The sequence below is a fragment of the Bubalus bubalis genome, chromosome 1 (assembly GCF_019923935.1).
Source record: "Bubalus bubalis isolate 160015118507 breed Murrah chromosome 1, NDDB_SH_1, whole genome shotgun sequence".
Lineage (NCBI taxonomy): Eukaryota > Metazoa > Chordata > Mammalia > Artiodactyla > Bovidae > Bubalus > Bubalus bubalis.
The window spans coordinates 19,947,599-19,964,601 of NC_059157.1; the positions used below are offsets into that span (position 1 = coordinate 19,947,599).

The 17,003-nt window shown below is 34.6% G+C and overlaps 1 protein-coding gene across 2 annotated transcripts in view; it reads right to left on the reverse strand.

Annotated features, from left to right (window-relative positions):
• Positions 1–17,003, reverse strand: part of TNKS (tankyrase) — a 161,233-nt gene that overhangs the window by 67,941 nt on the left and 76,289 nt on the right. For both annotated transcript variants that reach the window (XM_025278992.3, XM_006060715.4), the window contains exons 4-5: positions 11,505–11,541; positions 10,671–10,746 (exon numbers count right to left, since the gene is read on the reverse strand). In XM_025278992.3, coding sequence (XP_025134777.1) covers positions 10,671–10,746; positions 11,505–11,541 — 113 coding nt within the window. The remainder of the gene's footprint in view (positions 1–10,670; positions 10,747–11,504; positions 11,542–17,003) is intronic.

Genomic DNA, 17,003 nt, shown 5'->3' on the forward strand with positions numbered 1-17,003 from the left:
AATAAAGTTCAACGAGGTAGAATAATGATTGATATTTTACAGCCTCAAAGAGAATGCCTTTCCAAAGTAACATATGTAGTTATCTTTAGGAAGGAACCTAAGGCACTTGAAAATTTGTAGAATTTATGAAATAACTAATAACATAAAACTTCTATACTTCAATTGCCTTAAGAGTAAAAGTTTATTTTTTAAGGTAAGACTATAAAGGACTATCTTTAAGTGTTATGTATGGGGAAGAGAAGGACAGGGGAAAGGAAATAAACAGACAAGAAAGAGCAGGTAATCCATGGGGTAATCTTTGTGAGGGCAAAGCTCTGAATGCCAACTTAATTAAATTTTAACTTAACATTATCATTGTGGAAACTCCAAGGGGATTCTACAACAGCCAGAAATTTGTGTTTCTCTTTACCAGCCACAGAACCAGCAGAAGAACTGAACTGTATGCATGAAAATGAGTTTCTAGCATCCTCTCATAGGATTTGTATGGGAAAGAAAAAAGAATGCTTAGCAGTTTCAGGGGGTGCAATGTTAATTTTGCATTGTTTAATGAGAAACAGCTGGCAGACTTTATGGAAATCAGGTTGTGTGGTCTGACAGTAGCCTGATGTTTTATACTTTTCAAAAGAAAAGTTTTTGGACTATTCGAATCTCCCCTGAATTCCTTTTTATAATTAATATTTACAATCTAAGGTTTTCAAATCTAAACATCAAAGATTCTAACTAAAGTTCAACAGACAGATAGATGCCTTATTCTGTAAGTACAAGGAAACGAGTCCACCGAGTTTCATTTAAAGATTATTTATGGGGAAATAATTTCACCTTAGACCCTTGGGGAGTCATTTTAAATATAAACTGTGAGAATGAGAAATTCCTTTAGCTGATTTTAGTGTCTCCAGAGCTCCAGGACTCGGGAGACATAGTATCACCTCAGAGTTCCTTCAGCGACCAAGTCCTGTCATTTCTGAGTTTGCACATATGAATTCAGCAGTTAGAGGCAGCCAGGTGCGGAGATTTCCAGCTCTATTCCTTGCCCAAGTGGGTATTCCCTGCCCAAGATTTCCAAGCTCCACTCTCCACAGTGGCAGCACCGATTTACATAGCCACCAACGGTGTAGGAGGGTTCCCTAAAAATGTAGGACTTCTTAACAAAAGAATTGATTCCTTGCCCTTACTCAATTCTAAGGGTATTGGGCCCTCTCAGAATCTAGGAGATAACTTTAATGGGCATTTTTATGGTATTCAGAGTAGGGGATTATCATGTTATTATTGAAAAATAAAAACATCTTTACAAAAGGAAAAAAATCAACATATAAAGTATTTAATATTTAGTTGATTTCCAAATTTACTAACTTGATTACCCGAGTATGTATTTCAAATAATCATGAATGGTATTTATAGTGTTTTTAAATTTTACTCTTGATGCCATTTTTAGCAGAGAAGGACATTTTATTAGTCATTGAAAATAGTCTTCTCTTAAAAAAGAATATTATTTAGATTCTTAATGCTTTAAAAAATTTCCTTTTATAATTCTAAATTAATTGAGGAAGTGAGGGAATGGATGAATATGCTTTTGTGTGTGTGTGTAGATTTCATGAGCAATTATTATACTTTAAAAAAAAGGCAGAATACAAAAATAACCTGGTGAATGTTTGGGTCACCCTTCCGGATTATATGTTGAAGCCCCAGCCCTCACTGTGACGGGATATTCCAGAAGACAGGAGATAGGACTTACAGGAGGTAATCAGGGTAGATGAGGTCATGAGGGTAAAAGCCCCCCAGATGGGATTTGGTGCCCTTATTAAGAGACAGCCAAGAATTCTTTTTCTCTCTTGGCAAGAAGGCAGCCCTCCAGAAGTCAGGAAGAGATCCCCTCCTCAGAAACTGACCAAGCTGGCACTTTGATCTTGGATTTCCTAGCCTCCAGAACTGGGAGAAATAAACTTTTGTTATTTAAACCACCCAGTCTATGGTATGGCAGCCCGAGCTAACTCAGGCACCAGATGGTGGTACACAATGAATGGTTTACATTGTTCTTACATGATGGCCAAACAACTCTTTCTCATAATACCAATCCAAAGCTACAGATAATATCAAGGTTCTTCAATCCATAATGAACTCTCCACTTTTTGCTGCTTCTCATTAGGCCAGAAGAGTTTCTGAAACCAGACTTTCTTTGTAACTAAGGAAGCCTTTTCACAGACTAAGGTTCACCCTTCACTTAAAAGGATTTAAGAGCTGATGGGGGAACACTCTCCTTCAAGTGATATTAAATAAACAGTTTAGGCCAAAGAGATCATAACCAATCATAATCATCAGAGAACTATTTTAAAATATCTTTACCATGTAATAATTGATAAATAATTATATGTAAATAACACCACTGACAATTCCACTACTGAGGAACTAGGAATAGCATTAGAGTGACCTTCTGTGTTTCTTCCTAATCTCCTATTCCCTTAACACTCTGCCAGATGGATGTTCTCAAGCTGCTGCTGCAGTTGTGCTCTAACCTACCCTATCAAGTTTGGTTCATTTGGAAAGACAGAGGAATCACTTTAGATTCTTACAAGGCTATACTGAAGTGTCACGTTTGTAATTTCGCTTCTAAATTGAATTTTAATAATGAATCATACTCATAGCAAAATGATTTCATACTCACTCCTTTTTTATCCCTCAACTTGTCTATACTGAAAACTGCAGGCAACTTGGGTCTTTTGGATATGAGTATAGGAGAAACCAGGGGCTTCCCTGGTAGCTAACTGGTAGAGAACCTGACTGCCAATGCAGGAGATGCGGGTTTGATCCCTGGAGATCCTCTGCAGAAGGAAATGGCAACCCACTCCGGTATTCTTGCCTGGGAAATGCCAAGGACAGAGGATCCTAGCGGGCTCCAGTCCACGGGGCTGCAGAGTCAAACACAGCTTAGTGACTTAAAGTCAGCATACAGGAGAAACCAAAGTTCAGAAGAGGGTGGCTAAGCTGAACTAAACTGAACTCCTAAGTTTTACCACCTGCTTTTTTACACATACCCCTTTCTACTAAAAATTTTTTTCTCAAAGAGAGAAACAAAACATGGTTGGCATGGGTACTAATTACCCTCACCAGTAGAGATGTCATGCTAGACAAAATAGAGACTGTTTTAGTAGAAGTGATTCCCTAATGAAAAATAAAGAAGGCATTTTCAAGCCTTTATTGTTATAAAATGAATATACACAAGCATAAAGATTTTATACAGTATATCCCAACATCAGCAGGCAAGAACACTTGCTCTCAGTGATTTCTGCCTTACAGTATCACACACACTACTCAGTAAGATGTACTTTAAAGAAGTGATTTGATTAGATACATAATTTAAGTATTTGAAGAGTTCCCTCATGCAGACTTAACTGCACTTTGACCTTCCTATAATCCCAAGCAACATCTAAACTATGAGCCAGAAAAGCTGGAAATTAAAAAAATGCTCTGACCTTTTCTAAACCAAGATTTGGCAAGAACAGAGGAGGATGATAAAGGCCACTAAAAGCCACAGGGATCTACACATGTGTCCTCAGATAACACTAAGACTTTCTTAAAGGTGAAAAATGCTGTATGTAAACTTTATTCTAGATATCAGGTGTGTTTTGTCTCATATAACACTACTGACTCTTACTGACTCTTATACAATCCAATTCTGTATTATTAACCCTGATGAAAAACAACAAAACACATAAAAATCTTAAGATGTTAGAGCTGAAAGGTAAATCTGAGTTCATGAGGCCCAAACCCGTCATTTCTTAAGCTAAAAGATTGAGAACTCAAGAGATATAATAAAACTTGCCACGATCACACAGTTAGTAATAATTTTAACTTAAAACTTGGTCTTTTAGCTTCAATGTTCTGCTTTTTCCTGCAATGTCATGACCAAAAAGATGTGCATAAATTTTGTGTGTGTGTTTTTTTTTTTTTTTTTGCATTCTGAGGGGAAAGTATCTTAAATTGTAAGATATAAAATAAGTGAGCATATCAAAAGAAATAAATGTTTGGTGATTTATTTAAAAATGTTCACTTGTTCTTTCAAGTAGCTAAGAAAGAACCATTTTCAGTAATCCACCTGATAAAAGACACAAACTTTCTTGCCCAATAGATAATATGTACTGAGTTATACAATAGGCACTGAGCTGTATTTTCGCATAGGGTATTTCAGTTAGCTACTAGTACATAACACACTACCCCCAAAATGGTAGGTTACTTGGGTGGTTCTTCTGCTCTGTGTGGTATGAACTAGGTGTTAGGATGGTTAGTGTCACCTGGAGGCTAGACTGGACACTCAACTGAAGCTAAAAGTCTAGGACACGTGGAGAGTTAAAAGTCATTCAGAGGGTGGGATGACTTGAGAGAATAGCATTGAAACATGTATATTATCATATGTGCAACAGATCTCCAGTCTAGGTTTGATGCATGAGACAGGGTGCTCAGGGCTGGTGCACTGGGATGACCCTGAGGGATGGGATGGGGAACACATGTACACCCATGGCTGATTCATGTGAATGTATGGCAAAACCCACCACAATACTCTAAAGTAATTAGCCTCCAATTAAAATAAATAAATTAAAAAAAAAAAAGAAAGAAACATAAAGAAAAAGAAAAAAGGAGTCATTCAGATGGTTAACCAAGCTTGGTGGGGGTTTTTGGCTAGAGGCCTCAGTTCTTCGTTTTCCACATGAACTTCTCCACACAGCTGCTTGTGCTTCCTCACAGTGTGGCATCTGGGTTCCAAGAAAGAGTATTCCAAGAGCAAGAAACTGCAGCTACCAGGCCAGTTCCATGGGCTAGTCCCAAACCTGGCATAGCATCACTTCAACTTTATTCTTCAAAGCGTCCCAGTCGTTGTTCACAGGTTGTGTGGCAAAGGACCAGTCAAGATCATAAATAATGAGAGGCCTGGTTCACTGAGGGATCTTCAAAGTAACAATGTGAGGATTGTTAATATCCATCCCAACATGATATTTAGAGAAGACTTACACTGAAGGAGAAAGCTGTTCACCAAGAATACTGTATGAGAATATGACAAATTCATATAATCCTAAAATTTAAGTATGAATACAAAAAACATTGCACTAATCCTATTTATCCTTTGTACCTCACTGGATGTGCTTAAAATGGAATTCAAATGAACATCATGGTATTATTTTTCAGCCAGATATTAATTTTTAATAAATATATTCTTAAAATGGGCATATGTGTCTTATGAACACATTTCTCAATTTATAATCTGCAAAAATAAATTTATTTATTACATGTAATATGGGGTGGGCAGGGAACAAAGACCAAGTTTCAAGACAATTAATTCAACTGAATGTGTTACAGATTACCTGGTAACTTACATTTTATCCAAACGCCACCTAGGACTGAGCTTGGATAATATACAATTTAAGTGGAGAACTGCTACTGCTACTGCTAAGTCACTTCAGTCCTGTCTGATGCTGTGCGACCCCATAGACGGCAGCCCACCAGGCTTCCCCGTCCTTGGGATTCTCCAGGAAAGAACACTGGAGTGGGTTGCCATTTCCTTCTCCAATGCATGAAAGTGAAAAGTGAAAGTGAAGTCGCTCAGTCGTGTCTGACTCTTAGCGACCCCATGGACTGCAGCCCACCAGGCTCCTCCGCCCATGGGATTTTCCAGGCAAGAGTACTGGAGAACTAGGGACTGTTAAAGTACTCAGAAGTATGTATGTGCATGCTCAGTCACTCAATCATCTCCGATTCTTTGTGACCTCATGGACTATAGTCCCCCAGGCTCCTCTGTCCATGGGATTTCCCAGGCAAGAATACTGGAGCGGGTTGCCATTTCCTTCTCCAGGGAATCTTCTCAACCCAGGGATCGAACCTGCATCCCCTGCGTCTCCTGCAATGGCAGGTGGATTCTTTACCATGGTGTCACCTGGGAAGCCCCAAGACTGTGTATATGTCCATTATAAATATTTTCAAAAGCTTTAACAATGTATCAAAGGAGTGGGGATCTAATTTACTGAGGTTCTATTGTGGGTTATATTAATCACATAATTTCATTTAATCCTCTCAAATGTCTTGTGGAACAGGAATCATTATCCCCATTTGGTAAAGAATACACTGGAAGCTGCAGTGCACAGCCACACGCTTAGAGAGCAGACAAGCAGAGAACAGGATCCATCTGTCTGGCCTCAAAGCCTATTTGCTCTTTCAACTCTATCACACAGTTTTTTATGGTATTTTTGAGGGATGGTACTAAACTCTACTTTATTTCTGATTGATCTCCATTAAAAAATAGTTTTTAAACACTTTACTTTCTCCATTTCCAGAGTCTTATTCATTATTAACTATTTTATGAAAGCAAACATTTACACAGTAGAAATCTGACATTTAAAGAAACTCTTTCAGTAATCTTTCTGAATTTAAAACATGCTTCTCCAGTTGTCTTTCATCTAAATTTGTGGTTTCTTACAGAAGAGCATACATGTCTAAATACTAATGCCTTCAAAATAAAAGAGCTAGGAAAAAATACCTCACCTCAAATCTACATTGTATAACGGTATCACAGCAAAAGGAATCACATTTTTAGGCCTTGGCTTCAATGTCCAGGATAGTATCTTAATCATTCTATCAATTTTGAACTCCGACTGAACCAATACTATTAAATATACAGTTAGCTCCCATGACATTAGCATAGTGACCTATACACGGTATGTACTGAGTGTTGACTGAATGAACAAAAGGAGCAGAGAGGAACCACCAGAAATTACACTGAAAATAATGAAAATAAAAATTCCAACCAAACTTTACTTACTTTCAATATTTAGTGATGTAAAGTTACAGAAATGGTAGGCATAGAAAATGCATGCAAAGATACATATTTCGGAATACATACAGTAATGTCAAACTCCAACCTATTCCTTGTTATAAGGAGGGGATAAATTTAGGACATTTATTTTGGAAGGGGATAAAGGCAATCAGGAAAGGGACACAAAGAGACCTAAAAGAATTCTGAAAAGGGTTGAGTGTTGGAATAATTTGAGATGTATTCAAATATTTTTCATGCATTGTAAAATCCTTATAAAAATTAATATTGAAAAATGAGTTGATCACCATCTTAAATTTACATATCAAACAAGACTAGAATTAGTAATTTGGATAACTGCTAATAAAACATCTGATCTTGACAGAAAATGCTGTAAAGGGAGATTAAAGGACAAGAAATATAAGTTCAAAAATACAAGAATTATAGAAGGGAAGCAATCTGTTTTAAGGGCCTGGTCACTACAATTCAAAATAGGAAACTGGAATGCTATGTTTAACTCTATCAATGCCCTATGTTTCTAAAATGGCCAGCATTAGAATACACGTATAATTAAATGAAAATAGCATTTTAAAACAAAACATTACTAAAAACTTTTTTGCCTTTGCTTTTTAGAGAAAACAACAACAACAACTGGAAATTTTTAGAGGAGCCAAGCTCTGCTTTGATTCACATGTAAAATAAAACGAAATATAACAATACAAACTGCTTAAAACCTTATTCACTATTTTCAGACTCTACAGGTTAGAAAACCAAATGTCTGTCGGAAATAAAAATCTTAACCACTCAGATTATTACCTAATTAGATAATCATCAAGTCACAGTATAGAATTAGGAGACTTTAAAATTTACACTGTCATTGTATAAGCCCACATACTACTTGAAAAAGGAATACTAAAGTCTAAAACCCCCACATATAACTTGGCAATTTCTCCACCTACTAGTTGTGTATAAGGATCATTTCTTTTCTACAAACATTTCAAAATTGACATTTCCATGGGCTTTTAAAATTTACAAACCAGGAATCATAGTAAAACCAGAACCAACCAAAGATTCAGGTAAGCATTAAGACAGTCATTTAAAAACCTGTTAAAAATGAATTCGATTCTGCATTGTGCTCTAAAATGCAAAGTCAAGAAATGAAACTTCATATACCTTACTATATATGTAAAGCATCTGTGTCTTCTTGTTAATATACCATCTGACTTCCTTAATTCTAGATAAACAAACGAATTAAATGGCCTGGAAAAATACTGAATATATCAGGTAGACTTGTAATTTAGCAGCTAGATTTGCTTACACATTCTCTTGACATCAACAGCAAAAAAACAAAGAGATTTTCATAACTAAAGGATATTTTCCCAGCCTCCCTCAGCACCTAGATTATCTACCATTCTCTGGCTTCAGTGAAAGTGGTACATCTAATAAGAACTGCTCTGTGCCATAAATAAGGGTAATATCTAAATATGCACATTATTCCATTTTAATCATGAAATTTTATTTGCATTTTGCATATCGATGAACAATATTGGATGATTTTTTATGTTTTATGCATAGCACCAAAACCCAATAAATGCTTAAGTCTAATTTTCTTTTTCTAGCTAATTTGAGAAAATTGATAATCTAAAAAAGTATAGGAGCACATTTTGGAAAATTATTGCATTATTTATATGTTACGAGACCTTCAGTATAATAATAATATCTGAGACATTTAAAATGTTCTACCTATTACGATATATAATTCTCCTCTGTGTTACAATTACTCAAAAATAAATTAATAAAATAATACTAGTAATAATATATAATAACAGAAAATATACAATTTCCCATTCATATACTTCTGAGTTAAATTCCTACATGGCAAAGAGTACAGATTTTTTTTTTTTCACTCGAAGGATAAAATTATGTTCATCGGGGAACATATTCATAGCCTAAGCTTCTTACATGCAAAGTGCCAGGCATGGTCCGGTACAAAAGAGAGCTAACAGACGAGTAGAAGAAAAAGAAATGAATGAATAACTACAATTCAAGAACTCTGTGGTAAATGCCACAGAGTAATACAGAAAAAGAACCATAGGAATTTAAATGAGGACTATATTAGTTTCAGCTACAGGAATAAGGAAAGGGTATCCTCATTTGGGGACAAGGAAAAATAAAGAAGTTCTACCTATTTGTGTAGGGTCGAGGCAGAAAGAAGAGGTAATGTTAGTTATCAGAGTTCATGCTCCTTAATTATCATGATTTACTGAGCCAGAAATGGGGTTGTCAAGGTATAAGGGTGAGGAAGGGAGAAATAAGGCTGGGATAGAAACTAACTCCTGTTACAGTAATCTCACATAAATTTTGTAATATTAAAATGGCTGTGAGAAACTGAAGCAGACTGGGTTCTCAGAGAATTCTGTCTAAAGATATAGCTGCACTTACAGACAAGATGGCCTTTTTGTGCGTAGTGATAAAAGTCACCTATCCACTAGGAGGATACAAACAAAAGCTGGAACTCAAAGTAACTCAATAAAGTTAAAATTTCCAAAGCAACTTCAAAACTGAAGGGAAAATGAGCAGCTATCATTTGAAAACATCTCCCCAAAGTCACTCATAGTACTGAATAAATCTTTGCTAATTTATAGCTTAATTTATAAATAGTTAACTTCCCAAGAAAGCAGAAGTCTCTCTTTATTTATTCAGAGATAAATGGAGACACGTTAGATGGATAAATGTTAGGCCACATGAAATAATATTCAAGCCATCTTCAAAAACAACATATATTCAGAAGGATTCAATTCAATGCCACTATTATATGAATTTCATTAGAATAGGGATAACAGTGTGGAGGTGTCAAGGAAAGCTGAAGAATTTTCATCTATAAAATTATCACTCAGAGAAAAATGGTTTTTTTAACTGCAAAACAGCTCATTATTTCTAAGGGGGTACCATCTTTCTGATACCATCCATAGCATATTTTTGATATAAATAATTCCAAAGCAGTTAATTATTTAAATATCAGGTACAAGATAATTTTCTTCAGTGTCTACAGATTACTTTAAAATTGTTTTAGGTTTTAAAAATATAAAAGCTATCGTTTAACATTAAAAAATTAACCATCATTTTAAAAAAGACTTTATAGTACAAAGTACTTTTAGGTAAACCACTGCAAAACTTTGCAGTTAAATACCAAAGGACATAAAGGGTTACATTTTCAGTCTAAATTCAGCAAGAATACTAAGCAGAGAATGAAGATACCAACTGCACATTTCATATATTACCTTATGATAAGTGTGTATTAATATAGATATTTTTCACTGCTCTAATCTACTTTCTTTCAATATATAATGACGAAAACTTAGCCAATGGGGGGAAAAAAAGCAGGGCTGTTACAACAGACCTGAAAAATCATTTGCATTTTCTCAGCTTGAAAAAGTATTGGTTATCTAGCAAACAAATTTTCCTCTGCCAGAAAGAAACAAAAAATACATATATCCTAACAAAGATGGGTAATTAGGACATAAACAAAAAATTTTAATTTTCATAATCACACACAGAAAATAATATATGTTGTTCTAATCGTAATCACTGAAAAAGCTGCAGTTCCATTTAACAAATAACTTTCAGTGTCTGACATTTAAGAGAAAGGGCTTAAAATCCTTGCTTCACCAGCTCTATGAATATGTCACAACTGCCAATAACAGATACGACAGCATTTCATTTACAGTGAAAAGATGCCAGTGAAATGCAGCCATATATATATATGTATGTGTATATATAAGTATACACACACACATATATATGCCAACTTCAAAAATTTTAACGGCAAAGCAAAAAAGAATCATTGAAGGGGAATACTATATCTGAAATGACTTACCTTTCGCCCATCACTTGCATGGCAATTCACATTTAGAGGAGTCAGTAAAGCCATTAGTTTTTCTTCATTACCACTCCTACAAAAAGGTAGTAAGTCAATTCCTATAAAATTATAGTGCTTCTTATGAATATTTATGGATATTTTTCACAACAGAATGGAAAATCATATGACTTGATTTCTTTTATATGGTTCTGAATGAATGTCTTTTGCTACACTTAATTCAATTCAATCAATATACTTGTAATTAATTCCTGTTAATCATCATATAGTGGTATATCTTAGATAAGGGAGCTTTCTACATTATTATTTGCTTTGTTTATCTGCATAAAGTCATGTTCTTAATTACAAACAAACTTTAGTCTGATAAGTGATCTAAAACACTGGAGTTAAACATACAAAATGTTGTAAAAAGCTAATCAATTAAATTATAAATGAACAAGAACAAAAGAAAATGGATGAGAATTTTAACATTTACTTTATGCCGCTCATTCAAGCTTGGCTAGAAAAATTTCTAGAGAGAAATACAGATATAGTTATTTAAATACTTCAAGAATATGAACCGAAAAGCTGGGCAACTCGGGTTTGCAGGTACCTTAAGATATGTTCCAAATAAAATTAACCTTACAATCATCACCATATTGAAAGACAGTCTCATTTAATACACTAACCATGCAAAATAAAGTATACAAAGATTTAGTATAAGGTCTTATCCACATTATCGCATAAAATCCAAGCAAGACAATAACATGCTTTAATTTTATAGACCTCTACCTGCCCTCCCCCTTTTCTCTCTTAAATGCCTGATACTCACTTAAAATGAATGGAATCACTTACCTAGCAGCTTCTAGGAGTTCGTCTTTCTTGTATTCACCTAGATGATTGCAAAATATCATGCTGTTAGCATTTGGCAGAAGACAGATTAAGAAATGCAGTAGGCAGCAAATAGAGAATTAAATAGAGAAGAACAGAAAAAGAGAGCCCACACCCCGCTGGGTGATGGAGCCGTGACGTTAGCCAGCTTGTGAAGGCAGCATCACCAGTGCCTTGGAGACGGGCAGCAAATTGACGCAGCTTCTTGTCCAATCCTCAGATGAAATAGCTTTCTTCAGACGACCAATGAATGCTAAATCTCATGTCCAGAAACACATTCCCTCTGATAACAGCATGCCAGTTGAAGACAATGTCCCCTCCCCCCTTTTCTATTCAGACTGTCACAGTATACTTGTGAAGCATAATACATTCTGAGACAAAAGCAAAATAATGTGGCTGTTTAAAGGTACAAATTACTAGTCTTCAAAAATCCTCAATTTTATTTTAATGACACGCAAAGTTTTTTTCCAAAAAAAAAAAACAAAAAAACAAACCCCACACAACCATTAATTACCACTGCTGAGCTTTATAGCAGTAGAAAAAAAAAAAATCAGGATCATGAAGCCTTTGCCTCAATAGGGTAAGTCTGTAGACTAGAAATACGTGAACTATGTACCAAATGCTATGAACCCCTTGGAGGCAGTGCTCTAAACACCCATGAATATGTTCTTAAATGACAATAATATTCTAGCATGCTGCAATCTACACTTTATGCAAATTCAATACCAAATTTTAAAAACAATAAATCTTAAAAATATTTTTTTAAAAGGAGACTAGGGTCTCTGAGAATGAGCAGACATTCATCTATTAAGATGTGGATAATATTTTTCCATTCTATTGCTTAACATACCAAAGACTGAAAATAGGTATATACTTTAGAATTTTCAACACATATTTCTTAGGGCATTCAAGAACTAAAAAGCAAGTCTTTGCCAGCACAATTGAAGGACAAGGAATTTTAATAATATAGAGTTTGCTCATTGAATGAATAAAAAGAACAGCTAGGACCATGATTCAGCTATAATATGCTGACTCAGTTTGCTATATCATTAAAGAAATAATTATATAAAATGTCTAAGCAAATAGTGATATGAAGGCAAATGTTAAGTGTGTATACATATATATATGTATAAGAAATAAAATTTTAGATTAAGATGTTATAATTCTATTAAAAAATAAGCTTAAATTACTTTTAAAAATCTTATCACTTATAAACATGAATTTTTTTGCATTTTGTTTGCTCTGCTACAGAATGTGGAATACTGATACAAATATTTTAAGGCCATCTCAGGACCATTAAGCACATGTTTAAATTCTATAACCCTTCATTAGCAAGTATTTTTTTAGTTTAAACATTTCTCTTGATTCTTGGGTTAAGATTTTATTAAAATCTAGGAACTGTAAGCAGTAATTTTCAAACCAGGAAAAAGTTGTTAAATGTCTATTCTCTCCTAAGGGAATTTTATATACCAATGAAGTCATGGGTTCAACAATATATGTGAATAAGCTAGAACGCTTGCTTCACGATAAGAGTTTGCCTTTCCAATTTCCATATATTACATCCCAGATTCTTCAACTGATCGACAGTTTGAAATCTATATTATAATCCCCTAGCAAATAAGGCTCTAATCTTTCCAAAGACAAAATTCTACCCTTATTAAATATTTTAGGTGGCAGTATGGAAGTGAGTGAGTCAATTTAAGATCCTTTTGAGAAAATGGTTCGACCCATACCCTCAAAATGCCTTAAGAATCAAGAGCAAAGTAAGTGAAATTATGGAATTATCTATAAAAGTCACTCATTTAGTCAAAAAACATTTATTTGAAAGGCCTATAGGCCAGATTCAAAACTGAAAAAGACATTATCATTTCTGAACTCAAGAAATAAGAGTCTATTAAACAAGACAAACAAGTAAACCAATGATGAGAGCAGGAAATGAGTGTTACAGAGTGCTATAAAGAGGTTAAAGGCTAGTCTAATGGGATAAATAAGAAGCAGGCTAATTGTAGTCCAAGGAATGTTTCCTGGAAGAGGGAAAACTTGTGCAGGGTTTTTAAAGTAAGAACAGGTGATACTACGATGAAGGGTGAGGAAGAAGGAAGCAACCAAAGGAAAAGAAACAAGAGAGGAAATGGCCACTTTAAACCTCAAAAAAAGGACATTTTACAGGGGACTGAGTAAAAACTAGGCAGAGAAGAAACACAAAGATCACAAGAATGGCACTCAAAGAAGTTTGAACTTTATTTTGAAAACAATGAGAAAATACTGAAATAGTTCAACAAGGAGAATGCAAAGTATATTTAAAGATTTGTAAAAGTCAAGTCTTTCCATATTCCACGCCAGTGAACTTTTTGTTGGAGAGGAAAGTGGCCCAAAGTGGGGGTAATGGGAGGTGAAAACAATAAATTCTGGCATAGTTTGTATTTTGGAGTAAGTTATACATTTCCTGAGATACAGTAATCTGAAATTGAGAACTGAAAGCAGCTACTATTAAAATTAAAGTCACAGTGAAGCATGACTCCAATAACCTAAGAAATAAAATCACATAGAATTTGGGATCTTCAAAGTTCAAATCAATCCTCTTACATAAACTTCTCATCTAGTATAGCTTATTGATGTTTTCTCCAAAAGGCACTTTTCTTGGGGTAGGGGGGGAGTTATTCCCTCATGGTTAAACTGATAATAAACCAAAACTTTCAAAAGGAAACATATAAGTACACCCAAAGGTGTCAGACTCAGTTATTACAAATGACTTTCTACTCACAGTTAAGAGATCCTAGCACTTTAATCAGCTTTTCTGCAGTACATTCCAACATCCACTATCTGGTGCCCGAGGACCACAATCCATAAACAGTGGAAGCTATTTTTCAAATGCTACACTGCAGAACAACTAGCATAATGAATTTAGAGTCCCTCACACACTCTGACAACAAATCTGAGCTCCTTAACAGCTAAACCCCTTGTTCTATTTCATTTTAGCTGCAAATCTGAAAATATTCTGGCTGAGATTCTGGTGCTTTATGGAGCATTTATATTCTTTAATCACATCCAGATAAAGGCTAGCAATAGATCAGCCGGAAAGGAAACCAGGCAATTATAGTCAAGATAATAGCATTCAGGAAAGGATAAAATAGATGGCTTAAAAAAAAATTTTTTTTTTATTAGAATAAAATAAGTGGGATAAAAAAAAAGCAAGCCACAAAGTTTACTTTCCAAAGTCTAAACTGTTTTTATTAGTAAAAATGGCTTATTAGTATAAGTATTGACAGGATGCATAGAAAGATAAATACACATGCACAGACACAGACATACACAGTGGGGGGCAGGGATGTGAGTGACTGTGTTAAAAAGAGTGTGCTGTCAGAAAGGTTAAAAATGAAAGTTAAAAAATAAAGGATAAAAGTAAAACCCCCCTTTGTATTTCTCTGAGGTAGTTAGAAACAACTTCTCTTTCACTTACTGTGAAGGCAAAATTACTTTGTGAATAAAAACGAAGAAAAACTGAATCAATAAACAGAAGTCATAATTAATGACTTATCTTAATTTCAACATCTTAAAGTGTTTTTGTCCCTTTCTTCAGCAACTGACAGGATTCAAAGCAGACCAAGTTTTCTAAAAATGAGTCATTTGCTTTTGTTGAGGTGTAACAATATGGAAAGATTATGAACACAGAATCATAAATTCTAGAAGCAATAAAGCACTAAAAAAGAATTGTAACCTTTCTTTTCTTTACTTTGAAACCACACATAATACATGCCTATCAGTAACATCTTTTGTTATATGCAATGAGAGGGGATGTAATTTGAAAGTCACCTTTCTCTTGTCACCTCATCCCCAATTTCAGAATTGCTGTCCTAAGTGATCATCAACATATTCATTTACAGTTAATGAAACTGATGCCAAGGCAATTAAATGAACTGTCTAAGGCTTTACTGAGTATTATTCACTATCTGTCAAGCCCTGAAAAATGCTAACACGTGAGCAGAAACTAACCAAATCTGAGTTTTGGAAGAAGTGACGGAAACAAAAGAAAAGAGTAACAAAACAGTAATAGCCATAAAATAGTTTTAAAAACAATGACAACAGCTAGCTTTAAATAGGCCGAACATATTTATATAACATAAGCCAAATATTTCCATCAAAACTACTTTAAAGCAGTGAACTTTCACATGAGCTTGTAAACATGGGCCCCCCCCACCCAAAAATAGGTATGTAAATTTTACATTCTTGTTTAATATTTTGGACCAAAGGAATAGGAATGGAGGAAATGTATTCCAGGTCTATTAAAATGATCAATGCATTTTGCATTTCCCATAGCATGCATTAATTTCTCATGCTTTAGGTTTCTCAAGAGAAGAGCTATGTAAAGACTTCAATCAAGAATCTCAATTAACAAGTTTAGGGACTCAGGTTGCTGAGTGCCAAAACCATGAATTGATCATTCTCATATAGGTATTTTCTCATTAAAGTGCCGACAAATACAAGAGATGAACTGATTCTTATAACTAAACTGACAGCCAATATGGGGAAATAAAATATCACTTTAGGTGACATAATCCATTGTGTTTTCCCTAATAGATTTGAAAATTTAAAAACAGTTATGTAGCTGTGGAAGGAATTTCACTGAAGCACCAGGAAATAATCTAATCTCAAGGTGTTAAGCTAGATCTTTGATATCTACCATACAGAAACACGATCCTAGGAATGACTTGACTTCTCTCTCTCAAATTATTTTTTGAATTATTTATTTAAATTACTTGTTAATTGAATTTATTATTTCTCTCTCTGAAATCTTTCATGAACATTTTCAGGACAATTTTTTGGGGAAAAAAGTACCAAAGTATTAAAAGTTCTCAATGCCTACTTCCTATTTCTGAACCCTATCAATCTTCCTGCTCATTCTGATTCTGGTTTCAAAGTCCATAATTGGTTAAGTCTAAAATCGTGATCAAATTAAACACTCCATATCTGTGCTAAACATGGGAAAATTGGGGGCTTTAAAATTTTAGGTGTCAACAGAGTATTTTCCTGGTGGAGATCCTTTCTATCTTTTGTCTTCTACAACTTTGATCTTTCTAATTAGCTAACATTCAACCTGTGCAACATAAACTTGAAGCTGTGCTGTCCAAACAGTACAGCTGGAACAGAATTTTCCAGTTTTTTAGGAAAATGGAGATGTCCCAATCCCTGCAGGGCAGCTGAAATCAATTTTTAAAGATAAAAGCTCCCCCCCCCCAAATACAACTATACTATCTTATATCATAATATTTATGACAACAATTACATATGTTAACAAAAAAAAAGTCCTTAAACATTACCACAATATTACATCCGTAACAAAGGTTCTACAAAAAAAGAAAATAATGCAGTCAATAGATGATTGTTAACAACAAGTTTCTTTGTATGCAGTAATATGTCTTCACTTAGCCCCAGCAACATCTTAGATACATATCCCATTTATGG